Source organism: Lampris incognitus, chromosome 1 (genome assembly GCF_029633865.1).
Source record: "Lampris incognitus isolate fLamInc1 chromosome 1, fLamInc1.hap2, whole genome shotgun sequence".
NCBI classification, from domain to species: domain Eukaryota; kingdom Metazoa; phylum Chordata; class Actinopteri; order Lampriformes; family Lampridae; genus Lampris; species Lampris incognitus.
Window position 1 is genome coordinate 19749900 of NC_079211.1, and position 12550 is coordinate 19762449.

The window sequence follows — 12550 nt, forward strand, 5'->3', positions numbered from 1 at the left end:
AGAAACAGGGTCCGAGCCATTAAACTGGCCAAAGGTACTCTGTCTCTCTGCTTGCTTAGCAAAATGACGCAGATGCCAGGAGGGATTACGTGAGCTGAAATCCCTTGATGGGTAATGAGAAGGGGAAAGCTAACTCACCAAGAGTAAGTGTGCAGTTCGCTACATGTGTAAGCCATAAAAGCTGCTTTGTCCAGCCCTGATTTCTGAATTTAGTGGTCCATTAAACTGACCAGCTCACACCCGCTGAGAGAGATGAAGACAGGGCAAAGAGAATTCAAGGAGGAACTGATGAGGATAACCCCTAATAAAAAGGTCATGGTGTGGCTCACAGGGTTACTTACATGCAGTGCATGCATGTAAAACAGACTTTGTACAATGTCTTGCAAGCAATTACCATTTTAAAACAGGAACCATTGCTTTCAGATTTAGCTCTTATTTACACCCTATGTGTATGCTCCAATGCTATTGTGATCAGTGAGCATTGTTTGTTTGACACTAAGCAGCCAAAGAAATTTTGTTTTTTTCCAGTCATTTCAGATTTTCTAGTCAGCAGCTTTTCTCCCAATACATTGTTGACTTATACTCCTTTCCCTGAAGGACAACGCCAAAGTCACAATATGTTCCCATTGGTTTATCTAAAAAAAGCATAATCATAAAAGGATTATCATAGCCACTGCCCAGATTGTGCTGATAATACATAGAAGTAAGTTGTCCTGATAATATTTTCTTCTTCCTTTTTTTTTTAATAAAAAAAATTAACAGACATTTTTCTCCGCTTTGTCAGTCTGGTCTTATCCCACATAGATTGTGGTTTAACAGTGCAGCAGCATTAACCTGTGGTGAAACATTGCTGAACCGTGGAGTCTATATCTGAGACAAGAATAACTCTACATAAAACAACCAAAATAATTTAGATCAACACTGTGTTCCCTTCTCTGAAATTCTACTTCCACATCATATCATATCATATCAAATCATATCATATCAAGACCACAATCAGGTTTACTCTATACTGTCTGGCTTTGGGGTCAGGGGTGTACGTGAGGTCTCTCTACCACTTTGGGGTCATATATTCACTTCTGAACACACGGCAACCTGCATTAAGAAGAGAGAAAAGACCAAATCTCTAAATGTACCCACCTGAGGTCCATGATAATGCAAGGGGTTTCCTGAGGAGATCACAGCATCTGCAGTTGATGAAATAGTAGGACATTTGTTTGTATCTGTGAATGACCGACATTTGGAAACTACTTTTGAGACTTGACTTGGAATTCTAAATGATTAGCACCTTATGGTAGGTGTTTTTAGGGCAATTACACATTGAAGGGCGTTGGTGCTTGGTTGCCTGGAACAGTGAAAACCACAGACATCAGCACCTTCATATCAGAGGGATGATAAAGAACGGCAGATATAAAAGAATAATTCCGTATAGGGAGATATCAAATCCTATCTTTTGTTTCTGCCAAGCAGACGTCTGTGGCAGAAAATAATTCAGTAAGGGTAAGAAAACTTTTTGTTTTTGTTTTTTTCCCAATCGTGTAGAAATATTGGTGGTGTTTCAAGAAAATTGTCAAGGTTATCAGTAAGTTATTAGATGCAGAAGTAAAAACAAGACTGATATGGTTATCCATAAAATGTTATTGTGCAGATTTGTTTAGATTCCACCATGTCCACCCAAAACTGAAAAGGCAGATAATTTTCTTTTTCCAATTTCTATTACTGGTCTCCTTTCACAATTATCTTTTTTTTTTCACTCGATCAATCGCTGACAAAGAAAAAACTGTTCAGGAGTTTTGCTTTTGCCAAATCACTGCTAACTTTGACAGAGAATTTACTCAGTGATAGCTTTTTAATCATTACTATATGTCATACATAGGAAAACTTTCATTCTATGTTCCCTGATGATCCGTCCTCTTTACCCCTTCCTCTCCCCTCTCTCTCCCCCTCCCACATACTTCCACTACCTCGGTTTCTCAGACACGCTTTACACCCACCTGTCTCTACCTGCTTAATTCTCTAATCCCTCTCCATCCATATTCTCGACTTGAACCATAGCAGCATGCCGTGCGGTGTGCTGAGGACCTTTTTGTGGAGCCTGTCTCGGAGGAAGCCCCTGGAGCCAGAAGGCGAGGAGTCAACATTTAACCGATGTCTCACCACCTTGGACCTGGTGGCCCTCGGCGTGGGCAGCACCCTGGGAGCTGGGGTCTATGTCCTCTCTGGTGAGGTAGCAAGAGCCTCTGCTGGACCAAGCATCATCATCTCCTTTTTTATTGCGGCGCTGGCTTCGATATTTGCTGGATTGTGCTATGCAGAATTTGGGGCCCGGGTTCCCAAAACAGGCTCAGCATACCTGTACAGCTATGTGACCGTTGGAGAGATACTGGCATTCATTACTGGATGGAATTTGCTGCTATCCTACGTGATAGGCAAGTATGATGGGTCAGTGATTTTTTTCAATGCTGTGGTTTGATGATTAAATACGGTGTGAGCTATTCGGTGGTTAACAATTAATTATCTGTTTTGGAGAACAAATATTATGTTGACATAAAAGTTGGAAAGTATCCAATGAGTATTTGAATACCTTTTCAATGTTATGTAACAAAATAGTAAAAACTATGTCAAAACGTGATCTTGGGTTAAACAAAACTGATTTCATAGTAAATAATAATAATAATCATTACATTTATATAGTGCTTTTCTAGACACCCAAAAGCGTTTCACATTGAAGGGGGTAACTCACTTCAACCACCACCAATGTGTAGCACCCACCTGGGTGATGCATGGCGGCCGTTTTGGCTGTTTTACGTAAAATGTTTTGCCATCTGAAATTGCTAAGGTTTGCAAAGGTTTACCCATCAGCAAGATTTTCTAATACATCCCGTGGCCTTTGACCTGCTGTAAAAAGCAGTTTCATGTTGAAACATGCTCTGAGTGGGAAAGGTTTGGTGGTTTGCACTACCTTTAACCATAAATCCATGTATTGCTGTTGCACAACTCATTATGTTCATAACTTTCGTGTTATTATGAGCCCTAAAAGGGTTCAAACTTACATAAGTTGTGAAGGACGCAGGGACAGGAAAAAAAATTATATATATATATATATATATATGTATACAGAGAGAGAGAGAGAGAGAGAGAGAGAGAGAGAGAGAGGGAGCAGGATAAGCAGTTAAGATAATATATATACACTACCGTTCAAAAGTTTGGGATCACCGAAACAATTTTGTGTTTTCCATGAAAAGTCACACTTATTCACCACCATATGTTGTGAAATGAATAGAAAATAGAGTCAAGACATTGACAAGGTTAGAAATAATGATTTGTATTTGAAATAAGATTTTTTTTTACATCAAACTTTGCTTTCGTCAAAGAATCCTCCATTTGCAGCAATTACAGCATTGCAGACCTTTGGCATTCTAGCTGTTAATTTGTTGAGGTAATCTGGAGAAATTGCACCCCACGCTTCCAGAAGCAGCTCCCACAAGTTGGATTGGTTGGATGGGCACTTCTTGCGTACCATACGGTCAAGCTGCTCCCACAACAGCTCAATGGGGTTCAGATCTGGTGACTGCGCTGGCCACTCCATTACCGATAGAATACCAGCTGCCTGCTTCTGCTCTAAATAGTTCTTGCACAATTTGGAGGTGTGTTTAGGGTCATTGTCCTGTTGTAGGATGAAATTGGCTCCAATCAAGCGCTGTCCACTGGGTATGGCATGGCGTTGCAAAATGGAGTGATAGCCTTCCTTATTCAGAATCCCTTTTACCCTGTACAAATCTCCCACCTTACCAGCACCAAAGCAACCCCAGACCATCACATTACCTCCACCATGCTTAACAGATGGCGTCAGGCATTCTTCCAGCATCTTTTCATTTGTTCTGCGTCTCACAAACGTTCTTCTTTGTGATCCAAACACCTCAAACTTGGATTCATCCGTCCACAACACTTTTTTCCAGTCTTCCTCTGTCCAATGTCTGTGTTCTTTTGCCCATCTTAATCTTTTATTGGTCAGTCTCAGATATGGCTTTTTCTTTGCCACTCTGCCCTGAAGCCCAGAATCCCGCAGCCGCCTCTTCACTGTAGATGTTGACACTGGTGTTTTGCGGGTACTATTTAATGAAGATGCCAGTTGGGGACCTGTGAGGCGTCTGTTTCTCAAACTAGAGACTCTAATGTACTTCTCTTCTTGCTCAGTTGTGCAACGCGGCCTCCCACTTCTTTTTCTACTCTGGTTAGAGCCTGTTTGTGCTGTCCTCTGAAGGGAGTAGTACACACCGGTGTAGGAAATCTTCAATTTCTTAGCAATTTCTCGCATGGAATAGCCTTCATTTCTAAGAACAAGAATAGACTGTCGAGTTTCAGATGAAAGTTCTCTTTTTCTGGCCATTTTGAGCGTTTAATTGACCCCACAAATGTGATGCTCCAGAAACTCAATCTGCTCAAAGGAAGGTCAGTTTTGTAGCTTCTGTAACGAGCTAAACTGTTTTCAGATGTGTGAACATGATTGCACAAGGGTTTTCTAATCATCAATTAGCCTTCTGAGCCAATGAGCAAACACATTGTACCATTAGAACACTGGAGTGATAGTTGCTTGAAATGGGCCTCTATACACCTATGTAGATATTGCACCAAAAACCAGACATTTGCAGCTAGAATAGTCATTTACCACATTAGCAATGTATAGAGTGTATTTCTTTAAAGTTAAGACTAGTTTAAAGTTATCTTCATTGAAAAGTACAGTGCTTTTCCTTCAAAAATATGGACATTTCAATGTGATCCCAAACTTTTGAACGGTAGTGTATATCTCAATACAGATGCAGGAAAAAATCTTTTTCCCTGCATCTGTATTTTCTGAAAAAAAAAACCCCGTTATATTTTTTTTTCTCCCACATCTATATTGATATTCCGCTCTTCAATTGTTGAGCACTTTTATCAACACCACTGACGGTTTCCAGAAAACCCCCCCACTATATATATATATATATATATATATATATATATATACAGTGCTGCTTGAAAGTATGTGAACCCCTTGAGCAGTTTAGATTTTTCTGTTGTTTTACCATGATTTTCTTATTCTATCATCACCAGTTTTTATGTATGAAATGTCAGATATATGTTTATCAGTTGCATGTACTTGTTTAGTGGGACTTGTTTAAGTAGCCCAAAAACTACATGAAACATGGAATTAGTGTATGTGCAAAAGTAAGTGAACCCCCAGCTGCATCGGTTAAGTCAAGCAGGTAACTGACTCGGGTGAAACACGTTTGGGTGCTTAATCAATCATTTAAGCAGACCAATGAAATGAGACATCCTTGGGAAAGGGTTTGGCCTGCACTAATTAAAAGAGAGAGGAAACCAACCAAACCACTGTGGTCCCATACAAATCAACAATGCCGAGAGCAAAGGAGATATCTGAGGACATGAAGAAGAGGGTAGTGATAGCCCATCAGTCTGGGGAGGGCTATAAGACCATCTCCAAAAGATTCCAGCTCCATCCATCCACTGTAAGACAAATAATTTACAAATGGAGGGCCTTCAACATGACAGCAACTCTGCCTAGAAGTGGACACTCATCAAAACTATCACCCAGAAGCACCAGAAAAATAATAAATCAGGTAAAGGCCAACCCACACATCACCTCTAGAGAGTTGCAGACCTCTCTGGTAGCATCTGGGACAAATGTGCATGCGTCTACAATCAGACGGAAATTGAATAGCCATGACATTCATGGGAGGGTTGCTAGAAGGAAGCCTCTGCTCTCAAAAAAGAACAAAGCTGCCCATTTCAACTTTGCCAGAGAGCACTTGGACAAACCAGAGACCTTCTGTAAGTCCATTCTCTGGACAGACGAGTCCAAAATAGAATTATTTGGTCACAATCAAAACCAACATGTTTGGAGAAAAGCCAACACTGCATATGAAGAAAAGAACCTCCTCCCAACAGTGAAGCATGGTGGTGGAAATGTGAAGGTCTGGGGCTGCTTTTCTGCTTCTGGACCTGGACGACTCCATATTATCCAAGGAACCATGAATTCTCCGGCATATCAACAAATTCTTGACCAGAATCTCCTGCCATCAGTCAGGGAGTTGAAGCTGGGACGAAAATGGATTATGCAACAAGATAATTACCCAAAGCATTCCAGCAAAACTACAAAGGAATGGCTTCAGAGAAAGATGATTCGTACTCTGGATTGGCCCAGTCAAAGTTTGGATCTTAATCCAATTGAAATGTTGTGGTGAGACCTGAAGAAGTTGGTACATACCAGATGTCCCTCCAACCTCTCTCAACTGGCTGAGTTCTACAAGGAGGAGTGGGCAAAAATCCCCATAAGCAGATGCGAGAGACTGGTTAGTGGTTACAGAAGACGTTTGGTTGAAGTAATGGCTGCAAAAGGAGGAGCCACAAGCTACTAATACAAGGGTTCACATTCTTTTGCACATGTTAAATTTTCAGTTTTTGTGAAATAAACCACCTTTGTTGAATTAAATAATGAAAATATATCTCTTTTTGTGTGTGTGTCCATTATTTGGAAGGTGTGCTTTACAAATTGGGATTTGGATGTATGTGTAATAAGCTGATTTTAATGTTTTTTACAAAAACAGTGACCATGTCTGGAGGGTTCACAAACTTTCAAGTAGCACTGTATATATATATATATATATATATATATATATATATATATATGTGTGTGTGTGTGTTTGTGTGTATATATGTATGTATGTGTGTGTGTGTGTGTGTGTGTGTGTATGTATGTATATATATATATATATATATATACACACACACACACGTATATAATGGTTAACTAATTTATTGCATCCTTCTCTCATTATCTCCCCAGGGACATCCAGCGTAGCGCGGGCATGGAGTGGTACCTTTGATGACCTCATAGGTGGCGTTATGGCTGCATTCTTTGAAAAACATGTCGCCATGAACCTACCTGGCCTTGCACCCTACCCAGACTTCTTTGCTGCCATTCTCATTTTGCTACTGGCAGGTAATATTGCTTTATCGACAGCTTGGTCGACAGAACAATTCGGTGACGCTGTGGTGACAAACGCTGTGGTGACAAACGCAGTGAGACGTAGTTAAATGTCCTCACTTCTGTCTGCTTTCCATGAAGGCCTGCTGGCCTTTGGGGTGAAGGAGTCCACAACAGTCAACAAGATCTTCACAGCAGTCAACATCCTAGTGCTGGTTTTTGTTGTCATTTCTGGCTTCATCAAGGGAGACATCGCCAACTGGCAAATCAGCGCAGAGGCTGTGCTGAATGCGACAGCAGAGCTCAAGTAATGCCAAAACACAATATAATTCAATGGCTTTTTGGGTGTGTGTCAGCGTTCCTCCCGGTCTGCCATGACACTGCCTTAGATGATGTGGTTATCTTGAATAACCTGATAATGCTTTTCCCCTTGCAGTAACCTAACCTCCATAGCCAATCTTACGAGTGAATATGGCGAAGGTGGATTCTTCCCCTATGGCTTTGATGGGACTTTGGCTGGAGCTGCAACCTGTTTCTACGCCTTTGTTGGATTTGATTGCATTGCAACAACAGGTACTAGGGGGAGATGGTGCTCATGCAGTAGTCATTAGCTCAAATACATTTTAGCAATTTTGAAAGCATTAACCCTAAGCCTTATCCATTTTGATATACCGCAGGCATATTTGTTCTGTAGCTGCAGATTTTGATTCTACAGAGTTCAGTGCAGTAATGCTCTACAAAAGTTGAATGAAAGCATGGAAACATCAAAATTACAGATACTAGGGCCGTGCGATATGACCAAAATCTCATATCACGATATAGGTTATTCATATCATGATAACAATACCTATCATGATATAGCACATTTTCTGTAAATTCAGTGAATAAATAGATTATATAAAATGACCACATGGAAAGGCCTATTTCTTATTACATTCTGAATTATATACTTGACAAATAAAAGGTACTTACTCATATTTGATTATTTTTCTCCTTTTATTTAGAACTTTTGTGTGAATTTTCAGTTAAGCATGTAACAAAATATAAAATAAATTGGGGCCATGTCTTTGCAGATGTAAGTTGCAACGGCAGTCGTTATCTCCTTCCATCTTTGTGATTCTTTGACATATGGTGTGCCGCGGGCAAAAGCCTCTCGCAACGTCTGAGTCTGGGGTTTATTTTGAGCACTCGACTGTGCTTTTGCTGCTCTCATCTGTAGGCTCTCTGTACTGTTTGACATGGTTCTTGCGTAAGTGGTAAAAGAGGCTAGTGGTGTTTGAGTCTGTTGTGGGGACCGGCGTGCAGCATATTTTGCAAAGTACGGTTTTCTGGTCCGTGTCAGACTTTTCATACCCAAACCACATCCATATGATAGCAGTAGCCCCTCTTTTAAGTACAAGCTCCTCGTTTTGTCCTGGCTGGTTGGAGTCTTTCTGTTCAGAATTACCCCGTTCTGCGTTACGTTCACTGTCCTCCATGTTTGCTTGTATTGCCTTCATGCAAATTTCCTGCCTGCATCCGTGCTGTGCAAAGAGCAGAAAGGGTCGTCCAAATAACGAAAAATAAAGAGTGTGATTTGCGACACAACGAAATAAATGATAAGAGCTTAATATGAAACGACAGATGATTTCTATCAGCACAAGATATACGTATATCGTCATATCGCACAGCCCTAAACTGTTGTGTGAATGCTGATGACATATAGAGTTATTTATCCTTGCAATAAAAGAGATGTTCGGAAATGTATAGAACGGCATGATTCAAGGTCAACAAAACAGCCCCTAAAGGAGACAATACCAAATTCAAAGTGCGGGTCTCAATCACTTTTCCTTAATATTCTATCAATAAAAGAAAAAAAAGGCGGCACGGTGGCGCAGTGGTTAGCACTGTCGCCTCAAAGCAAGAAGGTCCTGGGTTCGAACCCCAGGGTTGTCCAACCTTGGGGGTTATCCCAGGTTGTCCTCTGTGTGGAGTTTGCATGTTCTCCCCGTGTCTGCAGTGGGTTTTCTCCGGGTGCTCCGGTTTCCCCCACCATCAAAAAAGACATGCATGTTAGGGTTAATATTCCTGTCTGTGCCCCTGCCCGAGGCAAGGCAAGACGAACTGGAGTTGGTCCCCAGGCGCTGCACGGTGGCTGACCACTGCTCCTAGCTACACAGCTAGGATGGGTTAAATGCAGAGAGAGAATTTCCCCATGGGGATTAATAAAGTAGTAAAACTAAACAAATAAATAAATAAAATTAATTATTAATGAAGCCTGATGATAGTGACCCCTAACGGGAGCAGTCAAACGTAGTAGTAGTAGTAGACTAATGAAGCCTGATGTGACATCTGCTTCATTTACCTTTCGCTGCACTTCAACCAGTTGAACAAAGAAAGTGCTGCTTGTGTCCAAGTTAAACTTTATCTTTTGGCGACCTTGTTGTCCCGCACCCTTTACACGTCTACTCTATGCCATGCCTTTTTTTTTTTTGTAATACTGACCTTTGCATGTTCTGCTTCATAGGAGAAGAAGTAAAGAACCCCCAGAAGTCGATTCCTATTGGTATTGTGGCATCGCTGCTCATTTGTTTTCTGGCCTACTTCGCCGTGTCTGCCGCTCTCACCCTGATGATGCCCTACTACATGCTCAGTGTCCAAAGCCCCCTGCCAGTGGCTTTTCAATACATCGGTTGGGGTCCCGCCAAATATGTTGTGGCTGTGGGATCACTTTGTGCCCTTTCTACCAGGTAAGGTGCCCAGACTGTTCAGGGCATGCTAGCTTTATTATCTGTCTTTCAATCTATCTGTCCATTTTTGCCACTGCAAAAAATAAAAGCCTGTCTCACTGGTGCTATATATTTTTGCTTTTGTTTGTCTCCCAAGCCTCCTAGGTTCAATGTTCCCTATGCCCCGTGTGCTGTTTGCCATGGCACGGGATGGTCTGCTTTTCAAACCCCTGAGCAGAGTAAGCGCCAGGGGGAGTCCTGTTGTAGCCACATTGTCCTCTGGAGTTGTCGCAGGTAGGGCTGTCTTGTCAGATCCTGTTTATGACCAGCTGTTCAAAACAATATACGCCCTCAAAATAACGCTGTATTATCTTTCGTTATATTAAGCCATCATGACTCTGCTGTTTGACCTGAAAGCCCTGGTGGACATGATGTCAATTGGAACTCTGTTCGCCTACACACTTGTGGCTATATGCATTCTGATACTAAGGTATGCTTCTATTCATGCCCACTTCATCAGCATTTTACATCTAAGCATTGACCAAGCATAAAAAAAAACGAGTGACTCGGTTTCTTTGTTACCTTTGTCATTAAGGTACCGAGAAGGTGAACCTGAAGACACAAAGCCGGAATTCATGGAGTCAAACACCAAGTTTGGCTGTCTAAAGCCCCCATCATCTCCAACCGCAGGCACCTCGAGAACAGTCACAATTTTGACCGTATCTGCTAGTAAGTAAAGCAGAAGAACCAAAGCTTGCATAATGTTTAATTTGTCTAGTAACATCTCTCCTCTCTTGGCCATCAGCCGTTTCCCCATTTTTCTTTCCTTACATTGATCTCTCATTCAGGCAGCCCTGATGAGTCTTCTTTTGTCCTCTTCTCTCCCCAGTTGCATGTGTGATTGGCCTCTGCGTCATCCTGGCCCAAGCTATGGATGCTCTGTCCCAGAAAAAAGCATGGAGTCTGGTATGCGTCTCCATCCTAGCCATTCTTGTTTTGGCCATAATTTTCTTTATATGGAGGCACCCACAGAACCCCAGCCGGGCATCTTTCATGGTGAGCAAAATTGTAAATGCATTTATTTATAAGCATCCAAGGCTCAAAAGCAGTATATTATTTGCTCTGTGTCAACCAAAAAAAAAAAAAAATTATAACTGCCTTTTCTCCGATCACAGGTGCCCCTTCTTCCTGTACTACCTATCGTGAGTGTGTTTATTAATGTTTACCTGATGGTTCAGCTGGGAGGAGACACATGGATACGATACGCAGTCTGGATGGCAGTAGGTAAGGCAATTAAGTGACAGTGTATGCATTTGCATTTGCAGTCATGGCTGGGGACAAAAAACAAAAAAACAAAATATTTCTTGAAGTTCAAAGGGATGATTCTTTCTATTATCAGCTGAAATATACAACTTGCCCCTCCCCTCTGTTTGCAGGGTTCCTCATCTATTTTGGCTACGGCATCCATTTCAGTGTTCAAAAGCAGCGCCTCGTATCCACCGAGATGAAGATTGAAACCATCAGTGACAAAATGGACAAACACGTCATCAAACAAGAGAAATTCTGAGCTGGAGTGGAGAGGAGAGAAATCGGTTCAGATGTTAAAGGGAGTCCCTTCCGTAAGTGCGTACCTACTGGTAATACTCCACCTACGTGCCAATGTGTTTCCATTCCTGTCAATGTGCCAGTGTGGAAGCATAGCTGCTACATACTGCACAATATACTTTAAAGCTGTAATACAGTTTGTGATTGTGTGTGTGTGTGTGTGTGTGTGTGTGTGTGTGTATATATATATATATATATATATATATATATATATATACACACAGTACACTTGTCCTTTCTCTAGAAATGGCAACACTAGAGTTTTACTCAGCATTATACTGTGTAACAGGTTTCAGATGCAAAGTGTAAAACGCGGAATGACGATGTTTTTCAAAACTAAACAAAAGCATGTTGTGTAAAAAAGGGGCTTGAGCACTTTTCTATTGATAATTATCATTTTATTACACTCTGATAAGAAGTTTACATTTTTTCATAACAATGCAAAAAATGTACACGCATTAATAAAATGTATAAATTTAGTGAAAATAGGTAAGAAAAAAATCTGTACATGAAATGAAAATGTGAATTGTCTTTTGAGGTATCAACCTATTTTTTCTAGTTTTCAGTTTGAGATTTTTTTTAAATTATTGTTTTATCATTTCAAAGTGTACATACTGAAAATATCTTGTTAAATGGATGGTTAGTTGTAAAAATTTCCATTAATTAAAAAGAAACAATTCTTGACAATCATGCATCCTGGAGCAGTTTTCTTTCCATAAAACAAGTTTATTTCCAACTCCATTCCTAATCCAGGATAAAAACCCAGAATACTGTTTGTCAGGGAGGACAATGGGACCTTTCACATGAGCTTATATATTCACATTCATTGTTATTCATTCAAATTGAGCTTAAAGTTGTTCCTCCAACACTGTATTCAAACCACAAGGTTCACTATAAACAAAATGTGCATCTGCACAAGTCATTTATTGTCATATTCAAGCTTGAAACTTGATGTTTCTTTAAGCAGGTGAAATATTCTGCCAATGAGGTGAGACAGTTCTAGTAGATTTAAATGTCTAGAGACTACATAAAATGCATTAATTTATCATTGCAGTGTATGGTATGAATTCTGTAAAACGTGTATGCACTTTGCTCATTCTTTTCCACAAAAAGTACTGAATAGTTCCAATGTGTTAATACATCACAACTAGTAACATGCTGTTGACTGTACTCGTACACACATTTGACAACCATTGCTGAGTAGGCTCAAAATGCCGCAACAGTGCTTTTTACTATGTTTACTCTAAGA

General features: G+C 40.6%; 1 protein-coding gene across 2 annotated transcripts; it reads left to right on the top strand.

Annotated features, from left to right (window-relative positions):
* Window positions 1-1464: 1464 nt before the first annotated feature.
* Window positions 1465-11978, top strand: LOC130108520 (cationic amino acid transporter 2-like). Of its 2 annotated transcripts, none has more exons than XM_056275489.1 (12): window positions 1465-1500; window positions 2056-2429; window positions 6848-7003; window positions 7130-7295; window positions 7425-7561; window positions 9495-9717; window positions 9854-9990; window positions 10084-10186; window positions 10292-10425; window positions 10586-10752; window positions 10872-10980; window positions 11133-11978. In XM_056275489.1, exons 2-12 carry the CDS (start codon window positions 2060-2062, stop codon window positions 11261-11263), a joined length of 1833 nt encoding a protein of 610 aa, XP_056131464.1. In that variant the 5' UTR covers window positions 1465-1500; window positions 2056-2059; the 3' UTR covers window positions 11264-11978. The 2 variants fall into 2 exon arrangements, with proteins under 2 accessions (XP_056131464.1, XP_056131472.1); XM_056275497.1 differs by having other exon boundaries at window positions 1486-1500; window positions 2059-2429.
* Window positions 11979-12550: the final 572 nt, after the last annotated feature.

Excerpts from the sequence above, each read along its gene's own strand:
- LOC130108520 (XM_056275489.1), top strand. The coding sequence starts at position 2,060 with ATGCCGTGCGGTGTGCTGAGGACCTTTTTGTGGAGCCTGTCTCGGAGG. Across the intron at positions 2,430-6,847 it reads GCTGCTATCCTACGTGATAG|GGACATCCAGCGTAGCGCGG; the intron begins GCAAGTATGATG and ends TTATCTCCCCAG. Across the intron at positions 7,562-9,494 it reads TGATTGCATTGCAACAACAG|GAGAAGAAGTAAAGAACCCC; the intron begins GTACTAGGGGGA and ends TCTGCTTCATAG.